This window comes from Perognathus longimembris, chromosome 14 (assembly GCF_023159225.1).
Source record: "Perognathus longimembris pacificus isolate PPM17 chromosome 14, ASM2315922v1, whole genome shotgun sequence".
Classification (NCBI taxonomy): Eukaryota; Metazoa; Chordata; class Mammalia; order Rodentia; family Heteromyidae; genus Perognathus; species Perognathus longimembris.
The window spans coordinates 39,019,059-39,040,864 of NC_063174.1; the positions used below are offsets into that span (position 1 = coordinate 39,019,059).

General features: G+C 39.9%; 1 protein-coding gene across 6 annotated transcripts in view; it reads left to right on the forward strand.

The window, feature by feature from the left end:
• Sipa1l1 (signal induced proliferation associated 1 like 1) overlaps positions 1-21,806 on the forward strand; it is a 251,478-nt gene that overhangs the window by 207,657 nt on the left and 22,015 nt on the right. For 5 of the 6 annotated variants that reach the window (XM_048362391.1, XM_048362392.1, XM_048362397.1 and 2 more), the window contains 5 exons: positions 2,967-3,113; positions 7,780-7,904; positions 10,577-10,639; positions 11,070-11,188; positions 13,512-13,954. In XM_048362391.1, coding sequence (XP_048218348.1) covers positions 2,967-3,113; positions 7,780-7,904; positions 10,577-10,639; positions 11,070-11,188; positions 13,512-13,954 — 897 coding nt within the window. The remainder of the gene's footprint in view (positions 1-2,966; positions 3,114-7,779; positions 7,905-10,576; positions 10,640-11,069; positions 11,189-13,511; positions 13,955-21,806) is intronic. The other variant, XM_048362396.1, reaches the window with a different exon arrangement.

The window sequence follows — 21,806 nt, forward strand, 5'->3', positions numbered from 1 at the left end:
TGGGAGTTTGCTTATTTAACAAGAATATTAGAGGCATCATTTTATGATACCCACATAAATGCTGTGATTTTTCTCCTATCAAAACTCATTACCCCTAAATAGAGATGAGCTAGTGTTCCATTGATCCCTGACTCACTATAGCTGCCCTACCCAGAGCCCCCCTGGTTCCTCCCTGGATCTTCACCGGAGTCCATGTGGAAGACTTAGCCCTTCTCAGACTGTGTAACAATACTAGGGTGGGTGATGTTGAAAGCAGCAAATACAGTGTGGGAGCAACTCTTACTCTAATTAGTGGTAGAATAAAAAAGCAAGTATCTCACAGACATCTGTGAAAATCAAGCTTTCATACTGTATCTATGACATGAAAAAACATGGAATTAGGGCTGGGGATATGGCCTAGTGGCAAGAGTGCTTGCCTCGTATACATAAAGCCCTGGGTTCAATTCCCCAGCACCACATATATAGAAAACAGCCAGAAGTGGCGCTGTGGCTCAAGTGGCAGAGTGCTAGCCTTGAGCAAAAGGAAGCCAGGGACAGTGCTCAGGCACTGAGTCCAAGGCCCAGGACTGAACAAAAAAACAAAAAAAAACAACATGGAATTAATTAGACATTAGCTACAGGGAGAAAGATTGGTATTCATGATGGGAAGAGCCTAGAAACACTTTTCCTAGTCACATTTCCCAAAGATTGGTCTTTCAAGGTCATCTTGTTTGTCTTATTTCAAACCATTTAGAGCAGGCATTGTCAGTAAGCTTACACTGTAAGTTTAATGACTTTGTGACATAATTCTACCTACCATCTGTAATTCCATCCCTGTTTTCTTACATTTATAAAAGCATACTAACATTATCATTGCTTTTAGTTAACAAGTTTAAGCACTTTATTATTGGTAAACATCTATTTTTTCAACTTGTATAGACCACAATGATTAAGGATCCCTGGAGCTGAATATGTAATGTTACTGTGGGCTTTTGTCTCCTTCTGCTTGCTGCTTCATTCCAAAAACATGCATTATGCACACCAAGAAATAGAGATAAATAAGACTCAGTCCTGTCTTTTCGGGACAGAAGCTAGTGAGGAGACACATACACACATACAAAACTTATCATTCTATAGGATGTGCTGCAAAGAACAGACTTTCAGGATATGAGGAGGTTCTGTTTCATGAATTCAGAGATGATATTTTAGTTGGTTTTGGAAAAAAAAAGATTTTGTGTAAGTAGAAAGGAGAGAGCATGCATCTGAACCTGTCAGATTAACACCCTGTCAGGCAAGTATGGTGCAGGTGGATTTGAAGGTCCTCTAACCTATTGAAGGGAAACTTTGAACAAGCTCCTAGCATTTAGATGACGTGGTGGAAGAATGATAGGGACTATTGGAAGGATATAGTGGAGTGAGGCTGAAAATCAGCAGACCAAAGGATTTTACTGGTCTAGACTAGTGAGGAGTGAACTCAGGATGACCATCAGGATGGAAAACAGATATCTTGGCTTTGTGTTTTCAAGACCAGCACCTTCCTGAGACATAGTTCCAACACAGTAAACTGTAGTTTAATTAGTGTAATTAGGCCATTGACTCTGGCAGTTGAGGAAAGAGGAACCTAAAAATGGCTTCAGGATGTTTAGCTTGAGATACCAAGTAGAGGATGGGCAGGCTTAGAGTATTAGGGCCTTGGGGAAAAGTATTTTTTAACTATTTTACCAATGGATATTTGGGAAGAGATGTCTAGGAGACAGCTGGAGAGAACTTAGGCTTTCAACTCAGATTTACCTTGTGGACATAGATGAACTTGGGAGTTACATACTTTTTAAAATGTGTTCTTGTTCTGTTTCTATTAGAATAGGTTCTCAGGGTTATTCTTTGATCCCTTCTTTCACCTTCTGTGCCCAAGTCCACTTCTTTCTTGCTGCTTAGGTCCATAGGCTCACAGTGGAAATGGCCTCATTCTAGTGAGTCAGGTTCTATCCCAAGGCTTCCAGAATATAAGATAGCTTGAGGTACAACATCCTTAGAACACTCTGGAACTGCTGCACACTGTCGTGAAGAAAAGGAAACTGCAGCAAGTAGTTCAATATAGAGTACAGTAGACTTAACCAAGAAGCCTGGTGCAATACAGCCTGGAAGGAGTGACTCAATCCCACTTTCTCAGTTATCACATGGAACTGACCTGCCCTCATGCAAGAGCCTTGTGCCAGTATTCAATTTTAGAGTAAAATAATACCAACTTTTGTCAATACCTGGTCACAATGTCTAGTGACACATTTATATCCCTATTCACCCACTCTCTTCTAGAATAGAGAAGATAAGAGGGAGAAAATCCACTTGTCCATTCCACTAGCTTCAGCCTCTGCCTCTATACCCAGTGGGTAGAGTGAAAGGTCCATGCTGTAGCACCTCTCTACCATGAAGTGATATAAATCTAAATAAATTCATGGAGGTTCTTATGTATGGTGATGCTGCGATCAACCAAAATTAAAATACTAAATCGCAAAGTCAGAATATTCATTCCAGACTTTGCGCAGTAAAATTGGAAGACAAAGAAGCATACAAAGACTGGCCATCTCACTGTGGTCATGTACTCTGGGAGGACTAAATTTCTGTGAGAAATCAGAATTAATTGCTGTGTTAATGTCACTTGGGTTCAATTATGCTCTGCTCTGCCATACTAGGAGGCTGCATAAGTAATTCTACTGAATTCTGGCAGCTTTTGGAAGCATACATGTTTTCTTGTTCTTTTCCCCCCGTTGTTTTTGACAGACCCCCACCCCTTTCAAGGCTGTTTTCCAGCTGTTCCCTTGGGGAGTTTTGTGGGAAGGTTTCTTTTGTAGGCTTCCAGCTGGCTTCATTTTCACTATCTCCATGAAGTTGCTGCCTTTGTCACATTTATATGATATTATCCATTATGCATCGCACTGGGAGTTTTCCTTTTAAATTGTTGACTTCATATTTTTGGTTTGCACATGCAGCCTGTCTCCTGGTTCGGACATCTATGTGACTGTCTCATCCATGGCTTTAGCAAGATCTCAGTGTCGTAACTCCCCTAGCAACCTGTCTTCATCCAGCGAGCCAGGCTCTGGGGGCAGCACCTACAGACAGAAATCCATGCCTGAAGGGTAAGCATGTTATTTTCCCCTACTGTACACGATTCTAGTTGATGTGACTGTCTTTCATGTGCGTTTAGACGTGTAAAATACATTGACTTAGCCAAGGCTGGTCAATTTACAGACAACAGGAGAAATGTAGGTAGAAAAACACTTTAATGATTTATTCAAACCACTTCTTAGGAAATTTTATCATTTTCTGGTTTTATCATCCATCAGTCTCTACATTGGCCTTAGTGGCAAAGTAACCAAATCACATTCCTTCTTCTGTTGCATTATGTTTTTTTTTTTTTTTTTTTTTGGCCAGTCCTGGGCCTTGGACTCAGGGCCTGAGCACTGTCCCTGGCTTCTTCCCGCTCAAGGCTAGCACTCTGCCACTTGAGCCACAGCGCCGCTTCTGGCCGTTTTCTGTATATGTGGTGCTGGGGAATCGAACCTAGGGCCTCGTGTATCCGAGGCAGGCACTCTTGCCACTAGGCTATATCCCCAGCCCCTTCTGTTGCATTATGGATTAATATCACAGGAAGGGTTTTGTCACTTCTTAATGTATCCTCCAAAGTGAACTCAGCAGACTACTGGAAATTATATTGCTATTAATGCAGGGATAATGACAACCACATCCACAGATTAAAGTTATCTGTCTCACACTCTTAAGACACTTGGCCGAGTGTAGTGGCTCATGCCTGTGATCCAGGTTACTCTGGAGGCAGAGATTAGGAAGATTGTGGTTTGAGGCAGAAAATTCAGGAGACTCCCCGTCTCAACCAACAGGCACATGCCTGTTATCTTAGCTGTGTGTGTATGAAACATAAATAGGAAGAACATGGTCCAGGCCAGCCCAGGTAAACACTACTAGACACTCTATCCCCCCACCCCCCAAATAACTAAGGCAAAAAGGATTGGGGTTGTGGCTCAAGTAGTAGTATGCCAGCCTAGTTCAATCCGCAGTACCACCTTAAAAAAAAAAATAGACTACTATGCCGTTTGTTTTTTATTCACATTGAAAGTGCTAAATGCACAAAAGTAGCTATTTGATTCCAGATGGAACTTATAAAATGAGCTGTGTTTGTGTGTACCCTGTAGTAAATAGCTCATTGGTGACATGATTGCGTAGTATGTATAATGCCCTGGGTTCAATCCCAAGCACAGTATTCATGATTCTACGGCAACTAGAATGGTAGAAAGATTGGACTATCTGAAGCTGGGAAAGGAAGTAATTAGTAGCATAGCCCTACATAGCACAAACCAGCCACTTTTGCTCAGGGGAAGAGTAAAAAAAAACAAAGCATCAAAAACTTCCTGCTGGGCCTTCTCTCCCTGGACAATTCAAAAAAGAACCTGAAAATCAAACTAGAGATATTTATAAAAACTGGTATTTCTTTTCTACATTTTCTCCAAATGTATTTTTAAATAAATGGATACTTGATTTGGATACTTTTTTGAGATTTCACCCTGACTCAAAATAGCATACTTTCTAATAATACCTTATAATGGATATTTTGCCAGTTCTTACAACCATTAAGTCTAATTTTGTTATTGTTGTTAAATGTTTATGTTAGCAGAAAGCAGGTAGTAAAACCACTATAAAATATGGCTTCTGTGCCCCACTTTCTCCCCCAGGACTCCCTCAATAGCCTATCTGAAATGCATATTTCTTATTTTAATTGCTTCAGTGACAATTAGAAAATAACTGTAGCCTTTATTCATGAGTCCCTGCAAAAGGTTTATGAATTACATATTTATTGTACCACACCACAAGCTCAACTAATTATTTCTTGTTTTAATTAGACTTTGAATTGCCTGATTTGCCTTAAAAATTGAGAGTCACTGCAACTTCAGCATTAGTACAGCACTGAAATATAAATGAGCAAGCAAAAAAGTAAAAGTTTTCTTTTGACTAGGATATTCTTTAAATTTTCCGAGCTGGGGACTGTCCAACCCTTGGATCATGTAAGATCCAGGAAATTGTTCAGTACACGACTGGACAAACACACAGGTTTTTAAGCTTCTCCTGAGCTGCCCACAGCTGCTGGGCTGATAGTTTTATATGTCCCTTGAATATCCTTATTCAAATTTTGACATTAAAAGCATGATTTTAATATCTGTGTTCAAGTTTTGTTAACAAGGTGATGATTGTTCCATTATATTTATTTATTTACTTATTGTGTCAATACTAGAGTTTGAACTCAGGGTCTAGGAGCTGTCTCTGAGCTATTTTTGTATATGGATAGTGCTCTACCACTTGAGCCAGAGCTCCACTTTGAGCTTTTTGGTGGTCAGTTGGAGGTAAGAGTCTCAAGGGCTTTCCTGCCTGGGCTGGGTTTGGAACTTAATCCTCAGATCTCAGCTCCTAGTAGCTAGAATTACCAGTATGAGCCATTGGCACCCAGCTCCCTTAGCTTTTTTGCTGAAGGCTGGTATTCTACCACTTGAGTCACAGCTTCACTTTTGGCTTTTTGCTGGTTTGGAGATGCCCGTCTCATGAACTTTTCTATGTGGTCTGGCTTTGACCTGAGATCTAAAGATCTCAGCCTCCTGAGTAGCTGGGATTACGGGAGTGGACACCAATGTCTGGTTCTGTTGAATATTTAATAGCTAAATTTCTACCCCTGGAGGTATTGAGGGTTTTCCCAACATGTCTTTTCCCCCTGAGGTAAATCTTTTACAAGAAAATTGTTATTTGGTATTTTCTCCCAAGATTCTCAACAGTTTTTGTGTATATCATTAGCACAGGAGACCAGGGCTCATAAAGATGACATGCTGTGTTGATGTCTTCCGCTTCAGTGGCATCAGCACCTGCATCTGTGTGACAGTTGTCTGTCTATTCCCTGCTTCCAGGATATTAGGTCTTTAGTTGAGAGGTGTAATTTAGTAGTAAACTAGTAGTAGTGCCTATTTGAATGAGAAAAGATACCTGTACACCTTGGGATGGGAATGGAAGGTAGATTGAGAACCATTATGAGGAAGACATCAGCCCATCCTAGAAAGGAGCAGATGGACTTGTGAACGTCTCACGTGTCAACCACATGATTGCTTTAAAACTCCTTCAGATCTAACTTGTGAACAGAGGCATGCTCAAGCTCTTCAAATTGAAGAACTGTGTAAAATTTCAAGGACAAGATGTTATATCAATAATACTTTGGCACACACTAAAGATATGTGTGCAGGAACTGAAATTAAGAAGTTCACCGGGTGGAAATGTTTTTCAAGGCAAAGTTGAAAGACAGACTTACCATTTATTTAAAAGCAGATACCTAGAAAAATGTTCCACTTTAGATTCAGAGATTCAGATTACCATCTTTAGTTTCTACTGTTGCTGCAAAAAAAAAAAAAGCTAACTTGACTCTTTGCACTTTTTTCAAGAAGTCCTAATTTAGTATAGATTCAGAAGATCACAAGGGTCAGTTTGAGGATATTCTCTTAGGGAGGAGATAGCAAAACAAACAGAAAAATAGTTGTGAGTTTTACACACAAAACACATTTCCTTTTTCTCCTAAAATTTTTCTCTGAAAAATGTTCATACGTGAGGCAACTTTGGCTAGTGGGACTGTGAATGAATGGTCCTGTAAATGAATGTATTAGTCAAGCAACTTGAGAGATGATATGTTTTACTAAAGCAAATATTCTTGTAGCTCTCTCTACTTTCACAGATCCTTTGTGTAGATTTTTCTTCCAGGTTGCGCACATTCAAAACATGAGGCAAAGGTTAAGTGACTTTATTCACTCACATTAAGTGACAGTTGGAAGTCAGCTCTAAGTCTTCTTACTCCAAATCTCCTGCTCTTTCCATTATACCACTTGTCTCAGCCATGGGATTTCTACTCTATAACAAGTACATACAATACCCATCATGTGCTGATTTGATTGACATAGACTCTACTCAGTCTTTATTATGTAGATTGCTTAGAAGTTCACTGGTGATCACAGAAATTAGTAAGTTTACACATCAACACTTGAATGTACACTTTGGCCCTTTTTGTAGGCTCAGTTTTTGCTGATTGATGATTAAGCCATATACTTTAATCAAGCATATATTATTATTTTACCTAGGGGAAAATAAAACTGCCTCACTAAATAGCTACATTTCTTCTCAGAAATAATCATTTGCCTTATACATCCCAGCTTGCTTGCTTCCAAATTGTCATTCCCAAAGGCAATTTAAAATTTATATACTTTAAAAGTGATTTCCATGTAATATAAGCGATAGCAATCTTGATCTTTGTCATTCCAACCATAGAGCAAGTAAATGCTCAGAAAATATTTTTAGTAAAGTTCTGAGTTGGCAGAATCTAATCCCCAAAATGTACCATTTGAAAGATATATACAGGGGACATTTAGACTGTGAAATTTTCCCTTTAGCTGTGAATGAATCTGAGCTTGCCTACTTGAGGGCTAGATTTGCTTTCTTACTCTCCATGTCTTAGGTTAGCTCAATTCTAATGGCTTCTGCCCTTTTTTTAAAGGCATGAATACCTTCTGAGCAGAGCAATGTATATTGACCACAGTAAACACATTTCCACACCCATTCATAAGGACCTGTCTACATGTACAGACATATAAGCAGAAACTAGTAGTACCAGTCCTTAATTTAAGCTCATTATACACAGGACTCCCTTCCCTCCCTGGGAGAGGTATCTGGTGCTATCTCTAACAGCCTTTGTTTGGGGAATCGCCACAGGTTTGGAGTGAGCCGCAGATCACCAGCTTCCATGGACAGGCAGAACACACAGTCAGACCTTGGGGGCAGTGGAAAATCCACACCCAGCTGGCAAAGAAGTGAGGATAGCATTGCTGACCCAATAGGTAAGCAGTACTTTCTAAGAAAATCTGATGTATTTGTGAAAAAGTGATTTTGACCACCTCTTGATAATGTCATCAAAGTATTGTGTGGCTCAATATGGTCCATGTGGTTTATTTGCACGTATGAGAATAGAAAAGTGACCCCTGTTGAAATTGTTTTAAGAGGGAGAAGTGTGGGGGAGAATGACAGAAGGTGTGAATTTGATAGGGTATACTGTATATCAAAATGTCACAATGAAACCCTCCTTATACAACTAGTGTGTGCTAATCATTTTATAAAGCAGCCTTGGTTAATAATAAATGCATTAGCATTAAATCACTGCCAGACTATGTATACTGAAAAGTAACAAATTAAGACCTGAGACAAAGTCAAGCAATTCTGCATGACCCAGAATTTAAAAACAGAAAGGACACAAGAAACATATGAAGATAAACAAGAAAAAAGACTAGCCTTAATAAACTTGTATCCTAAGTAACATTGTTCCTGTTTGTCTGTTAATTTTTTGGCTTAGGACCTAAAGAGATTCTTAGGCATTCTTTGTTTTTGTTTTTGTTTTTGTTTTTTTTGCCAGTCTTGGGGCTTGGACTCAGGGCCTGAGCACTGTCCCTGGCTTCTTTTTGCTCAAGGCTAACACTCTGCCACTTGAGCCACAGTGCCACTTCTGGCCTTTTCTATATATATGTGGTGCTGGGGAATTGAACCCAGGGCTTCATGTATACGAGACAAGCACTCTTGCCACTAGGCCATATTCCCAGCCCTTCTTAGGCATTCTTAATGTCAAGTTAAAACCAAAACCTACATACAAAGTGAGAAGAAAGGATTATTGTTTAGTCTATATCTGTAGCTTGGTTAGGAGCTCCTTCCTCCTCTTATGTGCATTTCTTCTTAATTCTTCCATGGTACCATTAAGCTGTCAGCTAAGAAGACATCTTAGCAGTATGAAACAGCTAGATGGGAAACAATTTGCATTACTGAACACTCATTTGGATTTCTGGTGCACAGCCTGCTGTGTGTGGTGGTGTTCTGCAGTGATACCCTAACACTAAGTGATACAATAAAAACGTTGCCATGAGACAAGATTAAGTTCCAGCACAGCAGCTTCGGGGAATTGGTACCAGTGTACTTGAAACTTTGAGGACTTGAATTTAGACTATTTTATTTTTTCCCTTACCTTTATCTTGTGTCTACATACATGCACTGCCATCAATAGGGGATAAACATATGTAAGTTTCAAGGCTGAAACAAACTTTAAGGCAGAGACCCATGTTTTTAAATCATTTCTAGTCTCCTGGTTTTGTCCTGTTTTAATGACATAACACCAGCCTAGAAGAAAACAGATGTTTATTCAGCTAAGACTAAATAAAGTTAAGGAAGAGAAATGTACTTCTCAGGTCTTAAGAAATGCTTTGTTCTAGTCACTTCATTGTGCCTTATTATTGAAGCCATCTGTCACTCCCCACTCATACCCTACCACCCCCGACACAGAAAACCTGAGCATATTCTGATCTGCTTTTCTGCTCTTGACAAAATGTTTTTAATCCCATATGTTTTGATACTGTTGAGATGGAAACGACACATGTGAAACTGATCCCTTCCTTCTCTGGCATGATCTTAGCAGCTTTTTCTGGCTTCCAGTGCAGGTTTTGAGCAAGGTTGGCAGCCAGCCTTTTTTTACAGAATACAGTGTCACACTTCCACTCACAGAAAATTTCATGGGGTAGGAGAAGGAGACTATGGACTGGACAGAGTTAAATTCAAGGTTCATCCTACACTCACGTTCATTCTCACACATACCACCTCTAGTTTTTCCATCCTTGTACCTGCTGCAGTTTCGGGCACCCCACTCTTACTTAGTAACTGAGACTCTTAACATGAATATGGGTGAAATACACAGTTGTTCTTCCTTCAAGTAAGGCATACTTTTTCTTTTTAGCATAATATCTGAGTTATCCCTGGAGCCTTCAGAGACACCCCTTTCACCATAGTATAGGAGACCTAACTACTGGCTTATTTTTGCTCAAAATTTGCAGCTTAGAATATTATGTTAAAATAATACTTGTAAGTTTTGGTAGTCCAGAAGAATAAAGAACCCAGCCTTTCTTAATTGGTACATCAGAAAGAATAAAAAAAAAAAAAAAACTTGCTTACTGTAAGCCTTGTAGGCAAAGTTTGAGAAAAATAATTCTTACACATTTTCTTTATTCCATATGTGATAGTAGAGGAATAAAAGTCTGACCTTCCTATGCACAAATTATACAAGGATATTTCTCCAATGACTCATTATGGAGATTGCTGAGATTTTTGCCTGTTAGGCAAGCCCACCTGTCCTCAAACACCGGTGTATGACAGACTGGGCCCTACTGAACTGACACATACGAGTTTAACTTGCTTATTGATTGGCTCGCTCATCTCCACAGATACTTGGTTTTTCTGCCTTTCTGCTCTTAGAAATGATTTCGAGCCAGACTCAAGGAGTTAGTCTGCCTCATCCTCTGCATGCTGGAAAGGATGTTGCAGAAATCCAGAATTCTTGCTATCAGCTCTAAGTATGTTAGAGGATTAATCACCTGTCTCTCACTTTTGGAATCTCAATCTTGAATGCCAGTTTAGAGTCCAAAAGGAAGCAATTGTTTTAAGTAAAGTAGTTGCTGTGTGTCTTTTCTGTTGTGCTTAGCTTACAGTTATAGAGGACCTCAGGATTTCAATTCTTTTGTCCTCGAGCAGCATGAATATACAGGTAAAATATTTCCAAAATGTCATGGTAAGTAACACGGGATTGCATCCATGCCTGTCTAGGGAATGTAGACTGAGCTAGATTAGCCATACTTTGCAGTGAATGAATTGCCTAATTTAATCCATAGATTCTAAACTTGCTCCCAAACCAAAAATTGGTACCAAATTTTGCTGCATTTTTCATGGCCTTTGGTTGGTGGTTCCTGACTGCTAAATGTATATGATGTGACATGTTGTCACCAGCTTCAAGCTTTACCCATCAGCCACCTAGTTTCTGACATGCTATCTAATGTGCAGACTCTGAACAAGCTTAGTGCTAAAATTCAGAGTTGGCTGGTCAGTGAACTGAGATGCAATGGCAAGCCGGCGCCATTTGTCAATTGTGCTTATATCTGTTTAGTACCTGCGCCATAATGTCCTGTGCTGTATTCCAGAGCCTACATGCCATCTCCCAGCAGTATCAAAGGTACTGCCAGCTTTCCGAGAGAGCCCCAGTGGGAGATTAATGCGGCAGGATCCAGTGGTTCATTTGTCTCCAAACAAACAAGGGCATGTAAGTTAACTGTAAACTTAGAGTAGTAATACAGTAGATTCCTAGCAACATACTTTCGTATGATGTGAAAATGAGACAAGTCTGCTCTGCTCTGCTCTGTATGGTCAAAGAGACAGTCATCCTAATGGAGAATTTGCTGCCATGGCCCTATAAGGTTGGTTTAGAGTAAACTAATCTCATGGTTATGCCCTTGCATTCTCATGTATCTGAATGGAAAAAGATTGGTTCATTTCCAAACAATCCTAAAATATTAATGCTAGAAATGTGCTAGAAAAAGATGAGTGTTACATAGTTGTAAACTTGAGATAGATGGAAGCATCAGTCAAAGGGACAAACTGCTTCTTTTGCATCTACTCATCTTCCACAGCTACACATACTGTCCTTTTACTATAATAACACACAGTCCCTTATCACTCTCCCTCTCCCTTCCAGGGCAGCTGATTTCCTTCTTCTGTCTCCTTGTAGAATAGTATTTATATTCATGTTGTTTGATAGAATGGGGGAGTGCTCTACTTAATATCACTAATAAAGATGTTCAAAAAACTTTTAATGAGAAGGTTCATATTGAACACTGAATTTATAAACATGAGAAGTGTACTACTTTATATTTAGCTCTGTGGAGGGTGATTTACTGAGGAATTGTGATGTCACAGTTCTGTAGTATTTTGGAAAGATTAGGCTGTCAGATTATTAAAATTTTATTTTTCCTCTTTTTTAAACTTTTTGGCTACTAAATTTATTCTTGGGGAGGGGGTTATATTGTGTTTTTTGTTGTTTTGCAATAGAGTCTCTTATGGTAGCCCACACTGGCCTCCAACTTGTGATCCTGCTGCCTGTCCATCACACATGCTAGAATTAAAGGCCTACACCAACTTACCTAGATGGCTATTAGAAAATACTGTTATGGTGGTTCACATTACATCTCTGTAGGAATCTTCACATTACTTTATACTCTGAGGATGTCTATATTAGAACCAGCCACATTTAAATAAGCATCAGTAGCCACACAGGACTGGGGCTTCCAAATTGATGACAAGAAGTATAAAGCTAAGAAGTTTTACCCTATGCAAAGGAAATTAAGGCTTCAGAGCAATATCTTATAAGTTGTTCCAAGAAAATTAGAGTTCTACTGAAGCAGCTGGGATTGATTCTTAAGGGAAAAAGATATTTCATGTTAGGATGAGTGTCTTCTCCCAGCCTTGGCCAGTAAAGACCATGTTCATTCCTTCACACCATAATTCCTTCTCTCCTCTCTTTTTCTCTAACAAGTACTTACCTGATTTTGTTTTGTAAACTCTAGAGAATGCTCTAAGCATCTAAATTAGTATATAGAAAAGGTTCTGTCACTAGACAGAAAAGGAAAGATGATACTCAGTTTTAAACATTTAAAGTGTACAAGTGCTTTGTTACAATAAAAAATGTGTACATGAGGAAAAAAAGAAAAGCTCTGTTTGTTTTTTGAGATTTAATCACATACCACTATATTCACTCATTTAAAATATACCATTCGGTGTTTTTTTTAATATTCTGAGTTGTATAATCAGCACCAGGATCTAATTCCAGAATATTAAGCCTGTATCAGCTAGCGTCTGACTCTTCCTGTCCACCCTGCATAAACTTAAATGATCAACGATCATTTGTGTCTGTGGACAAATGAAATCATGTGATACATAACTTTTTGTGTCACACTTCTTTCACAAGACATGTTTTTAATATTTGTCCATATTTTAGCATGACTATAATTCATTCCTTTTTCTGGCTGAGTAATTTTATTGTGTGGACATCTTGTATATATGTCTTCTGTCTGCACTGAGTATTACTTCAAAATCGAGCATGGAATTGAAGACATAGCTTAAATGGTAGAGCACCTGACTAAGAAACATGAGACCTTGAGTTCATATCTCAATATAACCAATTCAAAAGGTCAGTAAAACACTAATAACACTAGAATCAAGCATACTTTCTAATTATAAGTCTTTTGGAAATGTCATTTCCTTTCTTTAAGATATTTAAAACTTCTGTGATGACTTCAATTAAAATGATCTCCGTACTATTGTATTGATATTTTAGCATAAGTCAAATAATGAGAAATCGGTTCCTTAAAAAGAAATTTTTTCTTCACTCTTGCCGTAAGCATTACTAAATGGACCCATCACCGCAGTTTTCCCAGGGATCTACCTTACTTTTGACTTTGTCACTTTGGAACTTGTGTGCCATTAGAATTCCAAAACTAGACTGCATGTCACAGTGTTGCTCCCCATTGTTCTTCTGGGTTGTGGAGAAGTGGAACCTTGCTCTGAAGTCAATTGTACTTTCCTTGCAGGCTGATAGCCACTACTCGAGCCACTCCAGTAGCAATACCCTCTCCAGCAATGCGTCAAGTGCCCACAGTGATGAGAAGTGGTATGATGGGGACCGCACAGAATCTGAACTCAACAGCTACAACTATCTGCAGGGTACCTCTGCTGACAGTGGCATCGACACCACCTCCTATGGGCCCAGCCACGGCAGTACAGCTTCCCTGGGGGCTGCCACCTCATCACCCCGCTCAGGGCCAGGCAAGGAGAAAGTGGCCCCCCTGTGGCATAGCTCCAGTGAAGTGCTCTCCATGGCAGATCGGACTTTAGAGACAGAGAGCCACAGCATGGACCGGAAAGCAGAGTCCTCGCTAAGCTTGGACATCCACAGCAAGAGCCAAGGCGGCTCAAGCCCTCTGACAAGGGAGAACAGCACTTTCAGTATAAATGATGCTGCTTCTCACACAAGGTAACTGTCCATCCATGCTGCTCTCCTCTCCTGTTTTCCATCCCTTCCCCACCTTACTTACTCCACAGTACACACATACAGTGATGTTCAACATAGGCAGTAGATTTTTATCTTTTTTTTAAAAAAACACTATTTTTATGTATCCTATGACATTTACATGCCAGCAAAATAGCCCTACAATCATAAGACATTATTTTAAGTTGAGAAAATTTTTTAGATTTCTCTCTTTTTGTTGCAGTCCTGGGGCTTGGGACTGAGCACTGATCCCAAGGCTTCATGCATGCTGGGCAAGCATTCTACCCCTAAGCCACATTCTTTGCCCTAGATTTCATTTTTATAAAATCTGGTCCATGCTTGCTTGATTGACTTCTTGATTGTGCTGGTCCTGGGGCTTGAATTCAGGGTCTTGCATTCTTACTTGACTTATTCATCCAAGGCTAATACTGTTTCTTGAACCATACCTCCACCTGTGACTTTTTGTTGGTTATTTGTAGATAAAAGTCTCACATCTGTTTGCCTAGATTTGCTTCAAACTGTAATTTTTAGATCTCAGCCTCCTAAGAACTGAGGATGATCATGAGCCATTGGTGCTCAGCTAGATTTTTTTTTCTATTTTCCAGAATTAGAAAGGGATTTGGTAATTGAATTTCCACTTAGTGATAGACTTTATACAATGGATTTTTCCTGTAAAGATTTTTAAGGATCTGGATAGTATTTTTATAAGAAGTATTTGCTAAGTGTAAGAGCATTATTTTTCATGATTCTGAACACATCCTTCCCACTCTCTCACTGTCTGAGAACATCACTGACCCATGTTTTCATGGTAACTTTTTTCAGTAATTGGCTCCTGACAGTGAAGTGTTGAGCATGGAGATGTCCAACTGGAAACCCATAGCTAAAGTTAGACATATTCCGTGTACCTTTCAGAACAGAAAAACACATCCCCCTGTATCCATGGCAATCATTGTACTAAACAAAAGAAATGACATTTTTTTTATTCCCTCTAAAATCACAAGTCTGGTAGGAATCTTTCTCTGAGGGAGGAAGTGTCTCTCTATGTTCTTCAGCCTCTGAATCATTTTGTCCTCTTATCCCTCATTGTTGTCAGTCACTGGTCAACTTGTGTAATAGTATCTAATCTTGCTGTCTCCTGAGTTTCTTTTATTATACTCTGCGAAAAAAATAAAAATAATAGAAAAGCTTAACTTAGCTTTTTATTTTTCAAATGAGAAGCCAAGTTTATAATCACTCAGTAAGCCCCCAACAACCTTAATAAAAGAAGATATTCTCCACTTAATTTGGAGTTAAATACTTAGCTTTCTCATGGTGTTTGTATTCTTTTTTTTTTTTTTTTTTTTTTTTCTCAAATTTTTATTTTCAAACTGACGTACAGAGAGGTTACAGTATCATACGTTGGGCGTTGGATACATTTCTTGTACTGTTTGTTGCCTTGTCCCTCATGCCCCCCTCCCTCCCCCCCTTCCCTCCCCCCCGCCCAGTTGTTCAGTTCACTTACACCAAACAGTTTTGCAAGTATTGCTTTTGTAGTTATTTCTCTTTTTTTACCCCGTGTCTCTCGAATTTGGTATTCCCTTTGAATTTCCTACTTCCAATACCAGTAAACACGGTTTCCAATATACTCAGATAAGATTACAGAGATAGTGTAGGTACAAACATAGGAAGGTGATACAAAACATCATCAATAATAGAAACTACACATACACATAGGACGTTGAAAGTAGTTATAACTGTGATATATCACTTGTTTCCATATCATGGAGTTCATTTCACTTAGCATCATCTTATGTGTTCCTAAGGGTATAGCTATTGGGCCTTGTGATGCTCTGCTATGGCTTGCCTAAACCTGTACTAATTATTCCCAATAAGGGAGGCCATAGAGTCCATGTTTCTTTGGGTCTGGCTCACTTCACTTAGTATAACTTTTTCCAAGTCCTTCCATTTCCTTACAAATGGAACAATGTCGTTCTTTCTGATAGAGGCATAAAATTCCATTGTGTAAATGTACCACATTTTCCTGATCCATTCATCTATGGATGGGCATCTGGGTTGGTTCCAGCTTCTCGCTATGACAAATTGTGCTGCGATGAACATTGTTGTGCTGGTGGCATTACTGTGATTTTGTTTGTGGTCTTTTGGATAGATACCCAACAGTGGGGCTGCTGGGTCATAGGGGAGTTCTATATTGAGCCTTCTGAGGAATCTCCATACTGCTGGTGTTTGTATTCTTACTGATAAGATTTTTAAGCTTTCCTTCTTTGTAAATTCCAGGCCCATGGGGAGGAAGCATTTCACCAATGTGTGTCTGTTTCCCACTCCCACATTCCTTATTTTAAAATGATCTGTGATCTGTCTGGGAACGCCATGGCACCCAAACAAAAATGAAGTCAGTATCTTGAGTATTCATCATCATCCTTTTATCCTTCCACAATTCACACAGTAAGAGTGTTGAGCTCAAATGAGATAAGGAATGTGTGTAACGCAGAACAGAAATCTAGGCATCAAATGCCTTAATGGTGTACCCCCATGAGATTACATGTCCCAGAATTATAGTGGTTTATCCCACCCACCATCTCACCAATTGCAGACTGTTCTCTGACTTTGACATTTTTCACCTCAGAGTGGTTTCTCTGTAGTTTCTAGGTTTAGTTTGACTCCTATTTCTTTGGTGAGCAGTTCTTCCTTTTGAAAGGAAGGTACTTTTACTTAAGAATGATATTCCAACTATAGAGCCATCTATAGCAGCAGAAAATAGATTTCAGAGGATTGTACAGAATGCCATTACTGTGAGCAAGGTTGCAAAGAGCTGGGCCTCTGATGCCAAAGCACAAAACCTAGAGTCATGCCATCATTGGACAAATCTATGGGATCCACAAAGCTTCCCCCTCTCCACAGGTAAAAAGTAGGCACCTGGATTTTCATTGTCCAATTGTGCTGACTAAAGTTATCCCAAGGCCTTAAAGGATTATGTAAATTTTCTGCCTCCAATGTACCATGCAGAATCATTGAACTCATCACCTAGAAATAACTCTTCTACTGAAAGTTAAACTTACCAGGAAAAAAGAATGTGGTCTTTCAGGGAGGGTGGCAGGACTTCCCGCCCACCAGAGGATTGAGTCACATTCATTTCTAGACTCTGGTAAACAGAGATGCTTTGTAACTTCAGTCTGTTGATCTTGGCAGAATGAGTTGGATAATCAGGGCTTTAACAGCCTCTCTGTTCTGGAGGAAAAGGGGACTTAGCCACCAAACACACATTGCTAGAGAAGCTAAAATCACAGCAAATTAGAGTGTTTGTGTCCTCAAAAGACAGGAACAGCAATTAATGTGGAGATCTCTTGACAGTGCATAAAAGAGCTTGTACCTGGGACTCGGTGACAAAATTCTAAATTACAGTGATTAAGTCCTGCTGTATATTTCTGGCTGGGCTGTTCCTACCCCCTCTGTCCTCCAGTCTCTCTGGTGATGACTGTGCAGGTTTTTTGTGAGCCCCATGAGGACCATATTAGTGCAGGTGGGTAATTACTAGGGTTGTTATAGTTGAATGTCATTAAGAGGAGCAATACCTACTGATAACTTGCTACATTTTTAAAAGTCTGTTAATCTAAAATGTTGCTTTCTAGAATATACATTTTTTCTATGAAGCTTGGAAAGCTAAGGATGTATTTTAACTTCTATAGGATTTTTTTTGTAATGCTATTTTCCCTTCTTTAGCCTAAAGTAGATATTTCAAGAAAAAATTATTCGTAGTGAGCATAGGAGAGGTGAAAATAATTCCAATATTACTATATTCTTGCAGGGTAGATTTATTTTCTGTCTGTTTTGGGGAGAGGGCTTTTAGAGTTCTGGCCTTGGTCATAGGTAAGCCCCGTTTGTATGGCAGCCAAGGACTTCCTCAGTTAGTATATTGTGCTGACCAGTGGGATACCTGATGTTGGATGGAAGAAAGATTTATCTTGGTACACAATGTCAGAAATATCACTCTGAAATCAGCTGCATCCCTTGCTTTGGGCCTGAAATGAGGCAGCACATCACGGTGGTGGGAGCATGCAGTGGAAGAAGCAGCTTACCTCATGTCAGCCAGGAAGCACAGAGAAACTGAGAGTCTAGGAGCAAGATTCAGCTCCCAAGGACACAGTCCTGGTGGCCTGTTTCTTTAGCTTTCCTCAGAAAGTTTTCATCATCTTCCAGTAAGGGCATCAAATGCTAAATCCATCACTAGATTAAACATTAATGGGTCAGATTCCTCATGATTTAATCAATGACTGGATCTACCAGCTGGGACTGTCTTCAACTCATGAGCTTTTTGAGGGATATACTCCATATCTAACAGAATACCTTTTCAGTAAAATACTAACCTGACTTCTCTGTGTATCTAGGCCTCTTGCCCACTCTTATTAGCCAGACATTCACTGTCTGATAATTCTTTTGCTTCCCACTGGCCCTGGTCAGAGCCTATAGCCAAATTAAGACCCACTTATGTTCTCAGATATGTGTCCTGCCTCCTATACAGGAGTATTTCCCTCCTTTGTCACATGTTCTGCATAACAAGGGCTGGTGAACAAAGGAGAAGAACTTTCTTACTATTCCCACTTTTTGCTTGATGACTCTAAGCCTTGCTAATAACTCAATTCCAAGTCAGGAATCAACATACTCTGCTCCACAAAAGAAAGGGATGGGGGGGCCTGGGAATATGGCCTAGTGGTAAAATGCTCACCTCGTATACATGAAGCCTTGGGTTTGGTTCCTCAGCACCACATATATAGAAAAAGCCAGAAGTGGCACTTTGGCTCAAGTGGTAGAGTGCTAGCCTTGAGCAAAAAGAAGCCAGGGACAGTGCTTAAGCCCTGAGTTCAAGCCTCAGGACTAGCAAAAAAAAAGGCGGGGGGAGCTGGGAATATGGCCTAGTGGTAGAGTGCTTTCCTTGCATACATGAAGCCCTAGGTTCAATTCCTCAGTACTACATACATAGGGAAAGAAAAGCCACTAGTGGTGCTGTGGCTCAAGTGGTAGAGTGCTAACCTTGAGCACAAAGGAGCTAGGGACAGTGCTCAGGCCCTGAGTTCAAGCCCCAGGACTGGCAACACATACACCTTTTCTTACACCCAGCTATAGTATTGTATGTATAGGTTTTTATATTTAAGTGTACTTAAAGGCCTTGTATATCATAGTTTAGTTTTAGTAAGGTCATTTCTGTATAAATGTTTTAGAAATCTGGAAAATAACATCAGAAAGAACACTCAATACTATTTATGCAAATGTCAATTGAGATCTACATATGTGTTGGTCATTGCCTGATATTCACTAGAAAGGTTGGTTAAAGACAAAGAGAAATGCCTGCCCAGAGTTGCCAGTGCAGTTCAATTTCATGAGTAGACTTCCTCTGGTTGACTTACTAAATTAACTGTTCATGCCAGAAAAGCTGTATGTTGCTCAAAAGTAAAAGGCAAGAAGAGCTCCTTGCATACAGCTTACAGGGAACATTAACAAAAGCTTCAGACTGATGTACTTATCAGCTACTATGTGTGCCTCTGTGTGTCTTAGAGACACTGCTTAGATGCTGTTCTCTTACCCCCTCCGGCATCTTATCTATCTGAAAATTATGCCTACTTTAGAAATCATTTCATTGTCCTTCATCTGTCATATTTCCCTTTCTAAATCTTTTTCTGCCTAGAGAATCTTCAATTATTAACAACTAATTGCCTCTCGTACATGTTTTTCTAAATGAGAATATTATTTTCTGCAGAATTTGGAAGTGCATTTTCTAAAATTCCAAACCCAGAACTTCTCTTAAATGGTGTGACTTATCTCTGTTTGCCTCTATCTAGATGTTAATTGTTGCTCCTCATACAAGCAACATTCAAGATATAGTTGCTTTGCTTTTTTTTTTTTTTGGTTGGTTGTGAGGCTTGAACTCTGGGTCTGGGTGCTGCCCCTGGGCTGAAGTCTTCAGCTCAAGACTGGACCACTTGAGCCACAGCCCCACTTACGGTTTTCTGGTGGTTAATTGGAGATGGGTCTCATGGACTTTCCTGCCCGAGTTGGCTTTGAACCACGATCCTCAGATCTCAGCCTCCTGAGTAGCTAGGATTATAGGCATGAGTCACTGGTGCCCGGCAGTTGCTTTTATATAGCAGAACTCCAGGTAATCAGGTCTAAAATACCCTGGTAAGTTTCCCCCAGTTGAGATGGGTGGTTAGTTATTTTGCCAGGAATTTGGTTATTTTTGCTGACTGCAAAACCAAAAATAGATTTGTTTTGGTTGAAATGAGACTTTTGTGAAGCCACAAATGCTTGATGCAACACTTGATTCTAAAAGCAGCTCGCCCCGTCATTTGATTAAGATGCTAAAGCCAAATTTCCCAAATGCCATTAAGTCATAGAGCCAAAAGAAATTCTGAACATACAGAGCTTGTTGTTTGCTATCCTTAAAGCCTCCTGTCAGGATGGAAATTTAATGTAACCTCATCATTAACAGAAAACAAATCTTCACAGGAAAGATCCTTCTACTTCTCTGTATTCAGTGTGTACAATAGTTCTCTTCCTGTTTGACATTTGGTCCTGTTCCTCAAGGTGCAGCCAAAACAGGCAGTGAAGAGTGTATGTAGAGCTGGGCACCGGTAGCTCATGCCTGTCATCTTAGCTACGTAGGAGATTGAGAGCTGAAGATCACAAAGGCCAGCCAGGGCAAGAAAGTCTGTGAGATTCTGATCTCCAACAAACTACTCAGAAAAAGCCAGAAGTGGTGCTGTGACTCAAGTAGTAGAGAGCTAGCCTTGAACAAAAAGAAGCCCCGGGACAGTGCTCAGGCCCAGAGTTCAAGCATCATGACCAACAACAGAAAGGAAATATATATATATATATATATATATATATGTTTTTTCAGAGATAAATCTTTCCTAAAAATGAATATGTGGTTGGCTTTCTTGCCCTGTCCCAGTTGTTGGGTGCAGATCATGAGAAAAGGATTAATTCTTTTCATGTCCCTTCACCTTTGAGTAAATGGAGAGAAAACCGTAAGGAAAATAAATTTGGAGCCTGAGATAAAGTTCACATCTCAGTTCTACCACTGACCAGCCTTGTGACCCATCAGGCCACTTCCCCAATCTGGTCCTTTACTTGTAACCTAATAGCCAGTCCATTTTCTAAAGACTTCTCAGTGCTTGTTAAGAATAAAGAAAGTTGTCAGATGTCAATGTCCATTTAAGTTGGACAACAAGAGGTTGTCAGTTTTCTAGGCTTTTCATTGCCTGCCTTTCTTCCTGCTGCACCCATGTGTCTCTCCCAGCCGTCTATGACAGCTTTGTATGGTTCTGTTTCCTTTGTGTGTTTGATTTTGCATGTTCTCTGACAGCTTCTTTGTTGCCATTTTAATTAGAGTGTGTGTGTGTGTGTGTGTGTACGTACACACACACTCCTTTGTGCTGGTACTGGGGCTTCAACTCTCTCTTCACCTTTTTGCTCAAGGCTAATGCTGTATCACTTGAACCACAGCACCACTTTGAGCTTTTTTTCTGCTTAGTAAGATAAGACTCTCTCTGATGCCCAGGCTGGCTTCAAACTGTCCTCAGACCTCAACCTCCTCAGTAGCTAGAATTACATGCGTGAGCCACCAGTGCTCCTCTTCCTTTATCCTTTTTGGATGCCAAACTTAGGCAGGATATTTGTCTCAACTATGCCAAGTGTGATAATATATTTGCAGATACGTTGATAGCTCCTTATTTTGAAAAGCTTAATGTGAAGACCTATTCATCTTTTGGTCAGCAGTGGGCCCTGAAGCCTCTGCTGCTGCATACACCTCTTAACCTAAGCCACTTGTTTCCCTAGGCTGTCG